Below are 17,533 nucleotides of genomic sequence, written 5' to 3'. Positions count from 1 at the left end.
GGGAAAGCTGTTTCCTGTTTCAGCATGACAATGCGCCCGTGCACAAAGCCAGATCCATACAGAGATGGTTTGTCGAAATCGGTATGGAAGAACTTTGAGCCTTGATCTCAACACCATCAAAAACCATTGGGATGAATTGGAACGCCGACTGTGAGCCAGGCCTAATCGCCCAACATCAGAGTCTGACCTCACTAATGCTCTTGTGGCTGAATGGAAGCTAGTCCCCACAGCAATGTTCCAACATCTGGTGAAGGTTGTTATAGCAGCAAAGAGGGACCAACTCCATGTTAATGCCCATGATTTTGGAATGAGCTGTTCGACAAGCAAGTGTCCACATACTTTTGGTCATGTAGTGTATCTCTGTTAAACATTTGTGATTATTGGTGACTTTATTAGTGCAGGGGAGAAAGAAGAATCCTGCACAGTGATTCAGAGTTGTAAGCATAGAATTAGGAATTAAAATACTTTAATCTCTATGGTTAGAAGACTGTAAGAAGAAAGTAAGAATACAAATGGAATGTGTTCATATACTTACATCTGTGGGCTGAAAATCCTATCATAACAGTGCAGTTATCCACGTGCCAGTGCAGGTACAGTGAACACATTGGTTTTCCATATGATTAACTACAGTATTAATCTGACAGACTTTCTATCAACAGAAAACCTAGGATACCACAAGCAGTGAGCTCCTCCTTGCCTGTGAAATATTATAGAAACACATGCAACTTGAGACATCTGTTCTGTAGGATGGGCTCTGCAACAAACTTTTTGAAGCACCCAGAAATGCAGATACTGTATGGGCCTCTATAAAGGGTAGTTTGTTTAGTCTACGCATCGGGAGATAATAGTCTTTCTCCTCAAGTAGCTCTCTGTGTTGAATGTAGCACAAGGCTGATAGAGAATAGCAGGCTCTCAGGAAATACCATGACGCTCAAAGTCCTCACAAAGATAATAGAAGAACTGGAATTTGATTAGCTCAATGCTAATGCATTTATTTGGAATGGAATGGAATTTGTCATACAATGCAAGCAGATCATAACATAACAACAGAAGCAGCAGAATGAGTGCATCTAGACAGACTTGTCATGTGTCAGAGCTCATCCATTATTTTTATACAAAGGAATAGTTGTCCTACCTGCATGGCAGGGGGGTAGAACTCATCCCCGTTGGAATCTACCAGGTCATCTTCGTTCAGAGTGGCCCTCTTGTACGTGGACATCTGAAAGGTCAAATGCAGAAAAGACTCCCTCAGTGCTTCCATGCTCCTTAAGGCCCTCTCCTTTCCTTTCCTACAGTCAGGATGTGTGTGATGTAGATCAGGGGAAGGAATATTAAATTCAGCGCCCCAGTATTTCCTACCCTCTTCTCACCACCTCCCTACCCCCTACTCAACAACCCCCCATTGCGTCATTCAGCTATTCCTGGGGTTTAATCTCGTGGGCGCCGTCAAGACTCTCCACTTAAAAAGTCCTGTAAAGGTTTTCAAAGAAACAGCCCTTCCTCTCTAGCAACTATGTTGTTCTGCTCAGCCCTCCTTCAGTACATGCTCTCCTGGAGCTCCAACTTAGCCCAACCTCGTCAAACAAGAAACAAAACAGAGAGGGAACTCGCGAAAAACAAGAAGGAGCATTGACTTAATCGACTTATGTGACTGAGAGTGAGGGTGTGTGCATTCCACAGAGTGGTTTCATATAGATTTAGGGAGGAAACTCTTGTACGTTAGTTCCCTCCCACTCTCCTATCCATAGGACTTTCAAGACCAGAGGGTGGAGTCTGGATGGAAATGCCCTCCCATGCATGCTTTCAGTTGTTGCCCGGGTTACCGTCACTCGATAGGCATGACAGTTGATTGTTTCAAACCTTACCCTCTCTAACCCTACACCCAGAAGGACATTGAGAAATCTTAATTTCTTAGAATAATATGTTTTTACTGCTTGGGGAAAGGTTTGATATTGGAACTGACCTTTGTAATTAGGTAAATTGCTATAATTTAAAAGTGTAGTACTAGTTCTTCTCCTGTATTCAATCTCATCCATGACACTTCCCCTAAGTCAAGCTTAGTTACATACACCTATAACTCATGTCAACAGCTATGCATCTTCAGACACCAAATAGGCAGCTGTAACTGCTACACCAGCCTACAGCAAAACTGCAGACTCCACTCCACTCCTACCAAACCAAACCCAGCTTTCTATTACACGGACAGGGCCAGTCAAATCTACCGGCAGTATCACAAGGCCTGAACAGCACAGCAGACAAACACTAGTGTTCTGTTAACCTCCACAAGGCCACTCATAAAACATGCCCACCAACGCCCACACTGATATACTTGGCTCTCCTTAACAAGGTCTTGCTCAGTCCTATCATTGCTCAGACCATTCTGATGAGAGAGAGAGATGGTGGGAGACACACAGAGGTGATGAGAGGGATGAGAAAAAGACTGGGAGATGACTTCTGTGACAACCACTTATTTTTAGTGGTTTTCAAGTACATTTTCAGACTAAAGTGAGCTTCAGTTCTCAGCATCATAATGCCTACTAGTGTATGTGGAAGTAGATGGCGCTGCAGTGGATAACTGCGGTTTTACGGGCTCCTGACCAATTCTACGGGCTCCTATTTTGTGTGTTTTTACCATGATCTTAACTTTTTTATTTTTGTACATTTCCACCATCATTTCTTATGACCGAAAATAACTTTGGACATCAGAACAGCGATCACTAACCTCGATTTGGATTAAGACTTCTACTTCAACAAGTCGGCACTATATGGCTCATTCCGGACCAGGCCCCTAATCCCCAGGACTTGAAAGAGGAAGAGACGGCACAAGAGAGTTAAACAAGCGGGCTCCCCGAAGAACTGTAATATCCTATGTTTCTTGGAGTCTTGGCTGAACAAGGACATGGATAACATACATCCAGCTGTTTTTTCTATGCATCGTCATGACCAAACAGCAGCTTCGGGTAAGGCTAAGGGGGAGGTGTGTGTCTCTGTTAACAACAGCTGGTGCTGATCTTTAATGTTAAGGAAGTCTCAAGGTTTTATTCACCTGAGTTAGAATACATCATGATAAGCTGCAGACCATACCATTTACCAAGAGAGTTTTCATCTATATTTTTTGTAGCTGTCTATTTACCACCACAAACCAATGCTGGTACTAAGACCGCACTTAACGAGCTGTATAGGGCCATAAGCAAACAAGAAAATGTACATCCAGTGGCGGTGCTCCTTGTGGCCTGTTTTACCTCATTTTTACTAGCATGTCACATGGGTAGCTAGAAGTGAAAATACCTTTATTCCACACACAGAAACAAAACGCAAATCTGATCACAACTCTATCCTCCTGATTCCTGCTTACAAGAAAAAAACTGAAACAAGTGGTCTGATGAAGCGGATGCTAAGCTACAGGACTGTTTCACAAGCACCGACTGGAATATGTTCCGGGTTTCATCCGATAACATTAAGGAATGTACCACATCAGTCACCAGTTTCATTAATATGTACATCAATGACGTCATCCCCACAGTGACCTTATGGACATATCCCAACCAGAAGCCATGGATTACAGGCAACATCTGCACTGAGCTAAAGCCTAGAGCTGCCGCTTTCAAGGAGCGGGACACTAATCCGGATGCTTATAAGAAATCCGGCTACAATCTCCGACGAGCCATCAAACTGTCAAAACAGGACTGAGATCGAATCCTACTATGCCTTTCGGATGTGGCAAGGCTTGCAAACTATCATGGATTACAAAGGGAAACCAAGCCGAGAACTGCCCAGTGACACGAGCCTACCAGATGAGCTAATTTCTTTCTACGCTCGCTTCGAGACAAGCAGCACTGAACCATGCATAAGAGCACCACCTGTTCCAGATGACTGTGTAATCTCGCTCTCTGTAGCCAATGTGAGTAAGACTTTTAAACAGGTTTTTATTCACAAGGCTGTGTGGCTATAAGGATTACCAGAACGCATACTAAGAGCATCTTCCCTGAAATGTTCAAACTCTCCCTGACCCAGTCTGTAATACCTACATGTTTCAAGCAGACCACCATAGTCCCTGTGCCCGAGAATGCCAAGGTAACCTGTCTAAATTACTATCACCTCGTAGCACTCACATCGGTAGCCATGACATTCTTTGAAAGGCTGGTCATGGCTCATATCAACACCATCATCCCAGACACCCTGGACCCACTCCAATTTGCATACTGCCCCAACAGATCCACAGATGACGCAATCTCTATTGCACTCCACACTGCCCTCTCCCACCTGGAAAAGAGGAACAACTACATCAGAATGCTGCACCAAAGTGCCCTCCAAGCTCATCCCTAAGCTTAGGACCCTGGGACTGAATACCTCCTTCTGCAACTGGATCTTGGACTTCCTGTTGGGCCACCCCGAGGTGGTGAGGGTAGGCAACAACATATCCGCCATGCTGAACCTCAACACGGGGGCCCCTCAGGGGTGCGTGCTTAGTCCCCTCCTGTACTCCCTGTTCACCCACGACTGCATGGCCGCACACGACTCAAACACATTTTAAGTTTGCTGACAACAAAGGTGGTTGACTTGATCACGGACAATGATGAGACAGCCTATAAGGAAGAGGTCAGTGACCTGGCAGTGTGGTACCAGGACAACAACCTCTCTCTCAATGTCAGAAATACAAAGGAGCTGATCGTGGACTACAGGAAACGGAGGGCAGAGCACGCCCCCATCCACATCAACAGGGCTGTAGTAGAGCGGGTCGAGAGCTTCAAGTTCCTCGGTGTCCACATCACTAAGGAATTATCATGGTCCACACACACCAACACAGTTGTGAAGAAGGCACAACACCTCTTCCCCCTCAGGAGGCTGAAAATATTTTGCATGGGTCCTCAGATCCTCAAAAAGTTCTACAGCTGCACCATTGAGACCGTCTTGACTGGCTTCATCACCGCTTGGTATCGCAACTGCTTGATATTCGACCGCAAGGCGCTACATAGGGGAGTGTGTATGGCCCAGTACATCACTACCATCCAGGACCTCTATAACAGGCGGTGTCAGAGGAAAGCCCGAAAAAGTGTCAAAAGACTCCAGGCAACCAAGTCATAGACTGTTCTCTCTAGTACCGCACGGCAAGCGGTACCAATGCAGAAAGTCTGGGACCAACTGAAGCCTGAACACCTTCTACCCCAAAGCCATAAGACTGCTAAATACATTTACATTTAAGTCATTTGGCAGACGCTCTTATCCAGAGCGACTTACAAATTGGAATAATCCCATTTATAAATGTAAGAATATGCCCTGGTAAATATTGTTATACTTGCTAGTGTAACCTACAACATTATCGCAGTTTAACATGCTGCTTGAATGTATTCGTCTCCCAATATTAGCAAAAAATAGAATTAAATCTTTTATTTTGCTCACAGAGAAAAATCACATGGCTTGAGGCTGTTTTTAGGTAGTTAATAATACACAACAACAAAAAATACCTTCGTTTAGAAGTTCCATTTTCAACCAAAGTGAGTTTGGTGATAAAATACAAAGCGTCATACTACTCAACGCGGCCCCCACCGCCGCGGAAGGAATTGTGTAGTCCGTAAAAATATTTGAGCAGGACTACGGCCATTTTATGCCGTAAAACGACATTCACATAACCGTTTGCGTAAGGTGTGTAGACCCCTTTAGTCTACCTGACTCTCTCTGGATGACACCGGGCCATGTTCCAGACCACAGCTCCACCCCAATCATGACCAACCAGAGTCACCTGGGGAATACCCTGAGAGAGAGAGCGAGAGAGACAGAGCGAGAGAGACAGAACGAGAGAGACAGAATGAGAGAGCGAGGGAGAGACAGAACGAGAGAGCGAGAGAGAAACAGAACGAGAGAGCGAGAGAGACCGAACGAGAGAGACAGAGCGAGAGAGAGACAGAGCGAGAGAGAGACAGAGCGAGAGTAGTTAGTTCGGGTAGCTATTGGTTACTTTTTAACCATCTGCATTGACCCTTTTTGCACTAACTCTTTTGACTCATCACATACGCTGCTGCTACTGTTCATTATCTTTCCTGTTGCCTAGTCACTTTATCCCTACCTATATTTACATATTTACCTCAATGACCTCGTACACCCTGCACATCGACTCGGTACTGATACCCCATGTATGTAGCCAACTGTGTATTTATTCCTATTTTTCAATAATTTCTCGATCCTTCTCTCGGTTTTGTTAGGAGGGCCAGTAAGTAATAATTTCAGTGTTAGTCTACACCTGTTTACGAAGCAGGTGACAAATACAATGGGATTTGATTTGCATAGCTGATGACTGAGATCCCAATGACAGACATTTTCTTATCCTTTTCGGTTTTATATATGGCTGTCCATAAGCCTCCTTTGTATGGAGAGAATTTATTTTACACAAAAAAAACATCTGCAACTCTTCAGTCACAATCTACAAAAAATACATGTTGTCAATGAGTTGAGGCATCACGTTACGGTACTAAGCCTAAATAAGTTGGGATGTTAACTGGCACAAACCCACCTAACGTACAGTCATTCCCAAGAGCACACACTCATATTTAGACACTATCCTGACACTGATGTGTTTGCAGATGTGCCCGCATCCCCCAATATTGCCACAGATTGCCTCGGTTAACAACACTGCATCAAAGGACCAATGGTGATGGGGTCTTCTGTTTCCTGCTGTTGAGCGTTGAAGGAGTGACTAATGTAAGGCTAGTCGGGGTTAAAGGGTTATTTTGTGAATCACCAGAAGCACCTGTGTAAGTGTGTATCCTGTCAATAGGCTTTGTCAATGAGAACACCTCTATATTGCTACCAAGGCCACAGATAGTGGTAGTGTGAGATCATAGGCATTCCATAATATAGTAATTATATGAGATCCTAACAGGAAGAAAGGACACATTCACTCTGATTTCTTAAAGCCTGTCTGGGTTTGGTGCATAGAATGAAAGACAATGCTGGCTCACTGTTTTGCTGCACCCAAAGGTGATTATTGACTCAAATGTACTGTGATACACAAACAACAGTTCAACTGACATGGTCTTCGTCAGGTAAATTAACCCCACATGACCCACAACAACCATATACAAGTGATCCCTTGGTCCCGTGGTGTTAGTATTTGTTTATTAGGATCCCCATTAGCTTTTGCAGAAGCTATCCTTCCTGGGGTCCACAAAAAACACAAAACATGACAAGTAACAAAACACTGAAGGACAAGGACAGTCACACAAATGTAAAATACAATGATATATAACCAATACAAATAAAAAATACAATAGTACAACAACAAAAATTGTGTTTGCTTGTGTTTGTCCCCTCATAGTCCCCAGCCGTTTCATTAGTTGTTTAATCTGTTTTTTAAGGGTCATTTTGCTGTATGCTTGAGTAATTGAAGATGGGAGTTCCATGCAATCATGGCTCTGTATAAAACTGTGCATTGCCATGAATTCATTTTGGACTTGGGGACTGTAAATGGGCCCCTGGTGGCATGTCTTGTGGGGTATTTATGGGTGTCTGAGCTGAATTTTATTTGATTGTGCAGACAATATGGAATTTTCATCACAGTAATATTTCTCATAAAAACTAGGAGAAGCAGGTAATCTCTCATCAATCCTCAACCAGGAAAGACTGGGATGCATGTTGTTGATGTTAGTTCTGTATGTGCAGTTAAGGGCAAGGCGTGCTGCTCTGTTTTGAGCCAGCTGCAGCTTTACTAGGTCTTTCTTTGTTGCACTTGATGTATTACCGAACAGTAAGACCAGAGACTGAACAACTAGCACAGTTGATTTGTGTCAAAAAAGCAGAACATATTTTTATAACAGACCACTCCCCATCTTCATAACAATTCTGTCAATATGACTTGACCATGATAATTGACATTCCAATGTTATAGCGAGGTGTTTAGCTTGCTCAATGGTCACACCATTTATGTACAACTCCAGTTGAGGTTTAGGTCTTAGAGAATGCTTTGAAACAAATACAATGCATTTAGATTTAGATGTATTTAAGACCCATTTATTAATAATCGCCCATTCCGATACTGACTAACTCCTTATTTAGAATTTCAGAGAGGCCACTGGCTTTGGGTGCTGAAATTTAGAATCACCCACATACATAGTCATTCTAGCTTTGTGTAATACCATTGGCAAATATTTTGTAAAAATTGAGAATATTAACGGCCCCACTGCCCTGAGAAACACAACACTGTACATATCTGATGTCAGAGAAGTTTCCATTGAAGAACACTCTCTGGGTTCTATTGGATAAATAACTCTCCAACCATGTGATTGCAGGTGATGTTGTCAGGACCCGGTTACGAACCTGGGTCTCCGGAGTGAGAAACAGTCACTTAACCAACTGAGCCACGAATAGTCAGCAGAACCCAGAAGATGAGGCAGACACAGCAGTACTTAAGACGGTGTATTTAATAAAGTAAAAAGGAGAAGTCCTTAAATACAAAAATGGCAAATCCAAAAGGTGGTAGGAATAGCACAAAAAAGCCTCAGGAGATACTCAAAAACAGAATTCCACAAGAGCATCCACCGGAATCGCCAAGAATACACAGAACACTAGGGCTGGGTGCTAACATACAAACACAGAGCACAGAACTGAGGGAAACTAAGGGTTTAAATACAATCAGGGGAAACGAGGCACAGGTGCAAATAATAATGGGGAACAAGGGAAAAAACATAAGGTCAAAAAGCACAATTGGGGCATCTAGTGACCAAAACCCGGAACAACACTGGCCAAATCCTGACAGATGTAAAGCCATTGCAAGGGAGTTTTTTAAATAACAATGTATTATCAATAACATCAAAGGATGCACTGAAATCTAACAATACAGCTCCAACTATCATCTTATTAACCATGGACTATTATTTATCATGGTCTCATTGACTAGGTCTGGGACATGACTTTACATATTGTCTTTGCTTGTGTTCCTCCACAGCATGTGTGGATGTGTCTCAGAGCAGCAGATGGCTATGAGAGGTCAATATTCCAGGATTCTTGGAACATAGTGAAGCCATGGCTTCTGAGCATGGCTGTAAACCACAAGCATGTGTCAGTAATTCAACACTGATCCTGCAAACCAGACAATTATGTGTGGCAAAGGAGCATTCGCCAGGAATAACTACATTACAAATCAAATCTTATTTATCAGATGCGCCAAATACAACAGGTGTGGCAGACCTTACCATGAAATGCTTAGTTATAAGCCCTACAATGTGGTTCAATAGTGTCATGATGTGGCCCTCTTTGGGTATAGCGAGTGCCTTCCCCCTCTCTCCTCTCCTACATCCAGGTTCTGTTATCTCAGGTCGTAAATTCCCGGAGGAGACTCTCTCCCCCTGCCCATGCAGAAAGAGACACAGAGAGAACAAAGGAACTTATTCTACATCACAGAACTTGAGAACTGAACAATATCCATGTTTTGAAGAATGTGTAAACGGTCAGTGGAGAAGCCAGCTACGACCCGATCCGTTTTGTTTCATGTGTGTGACCTCATGAAAGACAATACAGCCACATTACCATAACTCTGTTCATACAGGAGCCTCCATTGAGGTTGACATCTAATTATTGTATAAAATAAATTAGTAAAGATTCAACTATTTGTGAAATGATGTGATGCCATGTTAAACCGTTAATGTGACAGAACTGTATTCCCTTTAAAGTTGAACGAAGTCATTGGCCTGCCCCCAGGAGCACAGACATGATCTGGCTCATGGGACAGCCCTTTTCTACTGTTATGAATAAAACCCCCACCTGAAGAAATCCTCTTCAGACCAAGCGTACATCGGTCAGCTGAGGGGGCGAAGGTTGAGTAGAGACCACAAAAACCTCGGTATAAGCTAAGGTTGTAATGGTTGCTGAATTACTAACCATCCCACGTGGAGCATTGGCTCCACGTTCAACTTCAAATTGTTCAACTCTGAGACTATCGATCCCGACAGAATAAGAGCAAATCTTCGATACTAATTACTATTCTGCAGCTAGAAATTATGTGAACATGAGATGCGAAGACCAACAACCGCCGAAACAGCTATTCTATAAGAACATTTCTGAATGGTACTCTGAAGTATCTATTCTAACCACGAAAGACTCCAGGGAAGCAGAGAGACGCTTGGTTGAACTTTGCATTTCAATTAATATAACTATCAACTGTGTAGTGTCTCTTTTGTCTTTCTTTTTTCTTCTCAGTCCACACCCACTTCCCTTTGTCCACCGAGCCGTCATATCGGCTTAACCCACTAGGAAACCTACCCTATCATTTCCTTGTAACCATCTCTACTGTTTGTTTGTTTATGCGTTTCTGTGATTATTTAGTTAGTTAGTAAATAAATGATTAAGACAATTGGTGTATGGATGATTCATAGTAAAGACTGGGTTTGTGCAGATAACCAACAATTTATGACGTTTGGAATGAGACTGAGGTAAATAATAATTAATTAATTAGAAGACTAATTGATCAGATATTAAAATATCTGAAGAGTTATATTAGGAAAATTATAACTTTGTAATCTGAAGATTTTCCTTGGTGCCCCGACGTCCTAGTTAATTACATTTACATGATTAGTTTAATCACGCAATAATAACTACAGAGAATTGATTTGATAAAATAACAGTCTTCAATTTAATGAAGCCAAAGACACGATAGTAAATAGAGTTAAGAAAATGTTTACTAAATAAACTAAAGTAAAAATTATTATAATAAATAAAAAAGTAACAACAAAATAACATTAACGAGGCTATATACAGGGGGTACCGGTACCAAGTTAATGTGCGGGGGCACATGTTAGTCAAGGTAATTTGTACATGTAGGTAGGGGTAACATGACTATGCATAGATAATAAACAGCGAGTAGCAGCAGTGTAAAAACAAAGGTGGCCATTTTGATTAATTGTTCAGCAGTCTTACGGCTTGGGGGTAGAAGCTGTTAAGGAGCCTTTTGGTCCTAGACTTGGCGCTCCGGTTCCACATGCCATGCGGTAGCAGAGAGAACAGTCTTATGACTTGGGTGCCTTGAGTCTGACAATTGTTTGGGCCTTCCTCTGACACCGCTTAGTCATATACAGTGGCAAGAAAAGGTATGTGAACCCGTTGGCATTACCTGGATTTCTGCATAAATTGGTCATCAAATTTGATCTGATCTTCATCTAGGTCACAACAATAGACAAACACGGTCTGCTTAAACTAATAACACACAAACAATTATATGTTTTCATGTCTTTATTGAACACACTGTGTTAACATTCACAGTGCAGGGTGGGAAAAGTATGTGAACCCTTGGATTTAATAACTGGTTGACCCTCCTTTGGCAGCAATAACCTCAACCAAACTTTTTATTTTGCTTTGTTGTCTGGAGTGAAGGAAATGCTGTAAATTAAGAGGACTCTATGTATTTTGAAAGATGAGAAATTGAGGATTATATTAAATACCACTTTGATGTCATACAAGCAAGCCAAATAAATGGCAAATCCAAATATGTGCTTCACATTTCCCAGTTAATCTGCTCACTCAAACCCGTGTCATTTTTCTGTCTTGTGTTGCACCTACCACACATTTTCCAGGAATATTCTTAAGCTACTGAATGTATCCAGAGTACTTTCAGATTTCGTTATCAACAAATGCAGCGAAAGTACAGTAAATGTAAAATGCGCATACAATTTCTACCAATCTGCATGCGTGCGGATTTGGTTTCCATATGCACATTTTTGTGGAATAGTTTAATTTAATTTATTATAATCAAAATACTATTCAAATCTAAATAAAAATGATACAAACCTAAAACGTAACTTCTATTGCCATTGCCCACTATGTAAAAATAACCTACATATAGTCAACAAATAAAAACATTGCAGTCTGCAAATAGAAAATATCCCGACAAAAATAAATATCCTATAAATCACATTGTCTATGCCTGGACGTAATGCTACAGTTTCCCATGCCAGTGAGCTCGGGACGGTAGGCTATTTTCGCAAGGGATAAGAAGCAGTGCTTGAATTGGGCAGGAGCTCACCAGAGCTGAGTAAAAGCAACTAAAATGTTCTACTGCTTGAGCTACTCTTCATCTTCTAGAATATTAGCTCAAAAGTATTGTGACGCTCCTGCACCTAAATATAAACACTACCAGCACCCAAAATGAGTACCGGAACCTATTTCAGTCCAAGTCAAGGACTGATAAGAAGTAATCAGGTAGGCCTATTTACCACTGGATCAGAGCATGACATTTTTTTTAAATACATTGAGGAACTATTGTCATTCTCAATGGATATAAAAAAAATATTTTGTTTGCTTGCTGTTTGGGGTGAAGAAAATATTACTTTGAAAAGCTCCAGAGCTCATTAGTGGTGGTGCCCTAATCCAATCAGAAATACTATCAGATCTCCAAATGGGTACATTTATATGCCAACATTTGCGCGCAGGCCAGGTAACCTATAAACCTACTTCTACACTATCTGGGGCCACAGAGTCTCCTGACCCCTCCTGTATTTATGCTGCAGTAGTTTATGTGTCGGGGGGCTAGGGTCAGTTTGTTATATCTGGAGTACTTCTCCTGTCCTATCCGGTGTCCTGTGTGAATTTAAGTATGCTCTCTCTAATTCTCTCTCTCTCTTTCTTTCTGTCTCTCGGAGGACCTGAGCCCTAGGACCATGCCTCAGGACTACCGGGCATGATGACTCCTTGCTGTCCCCAGTCCACCTGGCCGTGCTGCTGCTCCAGTTTCAACTGTTCTGCCTGTGATTATTATTATTTGACCATTCTGGTCATTTATGAACATTTGAACATCTTGGCCATGTTCTGTTATAATCTCCAACCGGCACAGCCAGGAGAGGACTGGCCACCCCACATAGCCTGGTTCCTCTCTAGGTTTCTTCCTAGGTTTTGGCCTTTCTAGGTATTTTTTCCTAGCCTCCGTGCTTCTACACCTGCATTGCTTGCTGTTTGGGGTTTTAGGCTGGGTTTCTGTACAGCACTTTGAGATATCAGCTGATGTACGAAGGGCTATATAAATACATTTGATTGGATTTGATGTGTAATCAGGTGCGCGTCCTTACTCAAAATTGTCAGGAGCACTCCAAACAAAAGACTAAATTTACAAAAAAAACTCCTAAAAGGAATAAAATAAACCAATACTTATTTCTCGCAAGTGTAGCATAGGTTATGCAATTTGCAAACATTGTGTCCACTCTGACAAGAATGGTAAAAGACTGGAATGGTAATATATTGAATGCATTACCAGAAATTACCGTAACCAATCAAACATTGTAGATTAGAAATTATAGTAATTAACGGTAAATGTACTACCGATCCACAACGTCCAGGATCGTGGTGTTGCCCTGTGACGGAGGAAGATCAGTCAGGAAGTCCACCCGACAGGTGTGACCAAGGCCACTGTGGAACGGGAAGGGGTTGTTATTGCCCTCGGGGCAGGTGCCTAGGAGCCTTGCACTGAGCGCACACCGAGCAGGAGGAAACATAAACCCTCGCGTCCTCAGCCAATGTGGACAACCAGTACTTCCCACTAAGACTTCGCACCGTCCTACCGATGCCCGGATGACCAGAGGAGGGTGACGTATTAGCCCACCAGATCAATCTGTCACGAACATCAAACGGAACGTACACCCGTCCAGCTGGACACTGAGGTGAAGTAGGCTCTGAACGTGACGCCCGCTCGATGTCGTGTCCACCTCCCATACCACCGGTGGCACCAGACAAGAGGCCGGAAGTATGGGAGTGGGATCGATGGACCGCTCCTCTGTATCATAGAGTCGTGACAGTGCGTTCTCCTTAGAGTTCTGAGAACCTGGTCTATATGATATCGTAAACCTAAACCGGGTGAAAAACATAGCCCACCTTGCCTGGCGAGGGTTCAGTCTCCTCGCCGCCCGGATGTACTCTAGATTACGGTGTTCAGTCCAGATGAGAAAAGGGTGTTTAGCCCCCTTTAGCTGCAATGCAGTCACACTCCATCACCAACCCCAATGTGGAAATGCAATGTCCTAGGAAGGAGACGGTCTGTTGGAAGAACAAGCATTTCTCAACCTTAACGTACAGGTCATGCTCCAACAGTCACCCAAGTACTCTGTGCTCCAGAGCCACATGCACGGCACGTGTAGCGGAATATGTCAAAATGTCATCGATATAAACCACCACACCCTGCCTGTGCAGGTCCCTGAGAATCTCATCTACAAAGGATTGGAAGACTGCTGGAGCATTCTTCAACCCGTACGGCATGATGAGGTACTCATAATGGCCTGATGTGGTACTAAACGCTGTCTTCCACTCATTTCCCTCCTGGATACGCACCAAGTTATACGCGCTCCTGAGATCCAATTCTGTGAAGAAGCGTGCCCCGTGAAATGACTCAATTGCCGTGGCGATGAGAGGTAGCGGGTAACTGTAACCCACTGTAATGGAATTTAGACCTTGATAGTCAATGCATGGATGCAGACCTCCCTCCTTCACAAAAAAATAAACTTGAGGAGGCAGGTGACGTGGAGGGCCGAATGTATCCCTGCCCCAGAGATATATGTCTCCATAGCCACCGTCTCCTCCTGTGACTCCTTGGAAGTGTGGCATCTACCAGGAGATTTATAGCACAATTCCCTCATCGATGAGGTCGTAATTGAGTAGCCTTCTTTTTACAGAAGGCGATAGCCAAATCTGCATATTCTGAGGGAATGTGCACGGTGGAGACTTGGTCTGGACTCTCCACCGTTGTTGCACAGATGGAAACTCCTACACACCTGCCTGAGCACTCCTCTGACCACCCCTTCAGAGCCCTCTGTTGCCACAAAATCTTGGAGTTGTGACAGACCAACCAGGGGTATCCCCAGCATCACGGGAAACGCAGGAGAATAAATAAGGAAGACACTAATTATCTCCCCATGACCCCCCTGCAAAACCATGTCCAGTGGAGCCGTGGTCTCCCTGATTAGCCCTGAACCTAATGGTCGACTATCTAAAAAGTGCACTGAGAAGGGCTTATCAACCTGAACAAGGGGGATCCCTAGACTATAAGCAAAACCACGGTCAATAAAATTCCCCACTGTGCCTGAATCTACTAGCGCCTTATGCTGGGAATGTGGAGAAAAGTCAGGAAAAGAAATCAACACATACATGTGAGCAACAGGGGACTCTGGGTGAGTCTGGTGCCTACTCACCTGGGGTGCCTGAACAGTGCCCTCCCTGCCTGTCGCCTCGACTCCCAGAAGAGCTCCTCCAGCACCGGTCAGCAATGTGCCCTCTACGACCACATCTGGTGCAGGAAAGTGCTCCTCCTCCGGTCGCCCTCGCTGCAGCACCTCCGAGCTCCATGGGCGTTGAAGCAGAGGTGCTGGGGGATGAAACGGACAGATCCTGATCCGGACGTCCGGCGGGTAGCCAGCAAGTTGTCCAGCCGAATGGACATATCCACCAGCTGGTCCAAGGTGAAGGTGGTATCTCTTCAGGCTAGCTCCCTACGGACGTCCTCACACAAACTACACCTATAGTGATCGATCAAGGCCCTGTCGTTCCATCCCGCGCCGGCGGCCAAGGTCTGGAACTCCAGTGCGAAGTCCTGCGCGCTCCTTGTCTCCTGCCTGAGATGGAACAGACGTTCACCCGCTGTGAACTCCGGGTAGTGGTCCCTCGCCGAGTCTCCATCATTTCAGTCCGCATTGGCCCACTCCAGGGCTTTGCCTGAGAGGCAGGAAACGAGGGCGTTCACGCTCTCATGTCCTGAAGGAGCCGGGTGAACGGTTTCTAGGGAGAGCGAGCCTAATACCACTAGAGTCAGGTGACAAATGAGAGGGTTGTGGGGGTGGTTGTAGTGTGGCTGGTGGTGGAAGGCCACCTCTCTCCCACCTGTCCATCGTCGCCATCACCTGATCCATCGCTGTTCCCAGACGCTGCAGTACTGCCTTATGTTGTTGAATGCGCTCCTCCATTGATGTCGGGAGAGCGTCTGCTCCTGCTGACTCCATCATGCGGGTGCGGGATTCTGTTGCGTTTACGCACTGAAGGTAGGTAAGGAGTCAAACGCAGGAGAGCAGAGATGTCAGTGTAGTGTATATTTTAATAAGGGCAAGTCCAAAAAAACGGGACAGTACAATACCCAAAAACAACGTCCAAGTCAATGGGAACTAACAGTACTCCCGTAAGGCGCAAAAACACAACGCACCTTACTATAATAAACACACCCGAAATACACTGAGGAAAGCCTCCACAAGCAACAAGAAAATAATCCCGCACAAACCTAAGCAGGGAAACAGGGGTAAATATACACACAGAAATTAAAGCAAATGAAAACCAGGTGTGAATGAACCAAAGACAAAGCAAACGGAAAAGGAAACATGGATCGGTGATGGTTAGTATGCTGGTGACGCCGACCGCCGAGCACCTCCTGAACAGGGAGAGGAACCACCTTTGGTGGAAGTCGTGACAGGTGGAATGGGCCAAAATTCATCAACTTATTTTTGGGAAGCTTGTGGAAGGCTCGCCGAAACTTTTGACCCAAGTTAAACAATTTAAAGGCAATGCTACCAAATACTAATTGAGTGCATGTAAACTTCTGACCCACTGGGAATGTGTAAATAAAAGCTTTAATAAATCATTCTCTCTACTATAATTCTGACATTTCACATTCTTAAAATAAAGTGGTGATCCTAACTGACCTAAGTCAGGGAAGTTTTACTTGGATTAAATGTCAGAAATTGTGAAAAACTGAGTTTAAATGTATTTGGCTAAGGTGTATGTAAACTTCCGACTTCAACTGTAAATATAATAAAAATGTGTTCCCTCCTTCTGTGAACCGTGACCCAAAAACCGAGGTACAGTATGTACCAAGCTGTGGATTTAGTTAACCGTTACACCCCTAGAATGTAGGCTAATAAAAACAGGGACTGGTGAACTTCACTGCATGTGCCCTACATTGCATGTAGACTTACTAGGAGTGTTCTTAATATTTTTCTAGAATTGTCTTAAACTGCTTTAGTTTTAAACTCACAGAGCCACTCCGAGGGATCATGGGCCATTGCCTGTCCCTGCCACCTGTAGGTTGTCCAGAGTCAGTGAGCCACACTACAGTACAGATACTGCCCCTCAGCAGTCAAACACATGTTAACCCTTTAGTGTACCCTAGGGGGAACCACTGTAACCAGGAACATATTTAAAATATTCCAACATTACACCCACAAACACAGCCATGTAAATTGCTCCATTGGAATTTGACACAGTTGTCACTGCCAACCCACAACACAAACCAGTCCAACACATCACATAGGCCCAACATTAGACCTAAATGTTTTCGGTAAATAGGTGTAAATAGGTTCATTTTGGTCATAATGTCAGTTGCATCCAAAACAGAGACTTGTATCAATCTTGCCCACATGTATGACAGCTGGCAGCACATAAGTAATCAACCTAATCGTAATGCCTGTGGTAAATGCCTGTGGTAAATTTGGGTTCAATTTGGATATCCCTATGGGGCTATTTAGGGACCATCGGTAAATTACACAATGTACATGGGACAATGTAAAAATTCCAATAGCTCCAAATT

General features: G+C 43.7%; 1 protein-coding gene across 3 annotated transcripts in view; it reads right to left on the bottom strand.

Moving 5' to 3' along the window:
* The window catches only part of LOC135540091 (endothelin-converting enzyme 1-like), a 47,999-nt gene that overhangs the window by 24,027 nt on the left and 6,439 nt on the right, over positions 1-17,533 (bottom strand). For 2 of the 3 annotated variants that reach the window (XM_064966447.1, XM_064966449.1), the window contains exon 1: positions 1,136-1,676. In XM_064966447.1, the coding sequence (XP_064822519.1) occupies positions 1,136-1,261 (126 nt within the window). In that variant the 5' untranslated portion in view covers positions 1,262-1,676. Of the gene's footprint in view, positions 1-1,135; positions 1,677-17,533 lie in introns of those variants that run through there. The other variant, XM_064966448.1, reaches the window with a different exon arrangement.

This window comes from Oncorhynchus masou, chromosome 5, assembly GCF_036934945.1.
Source record: "Oncorhynchus masou masou isolate Uvic2021 chromosome 5, UVic_Omas_1.1, whole genome shotgun sequence".
Lineage (NCBI taxonomy): Eukaryota > Metazoa > Chordata > Actinopteri > Salmoniformes > Salmonidae > Oncorhynchus > Oncorhynchus masou.
This window is presented reverse-complemented; position numbering and strand designations above follow the sequence as displayed.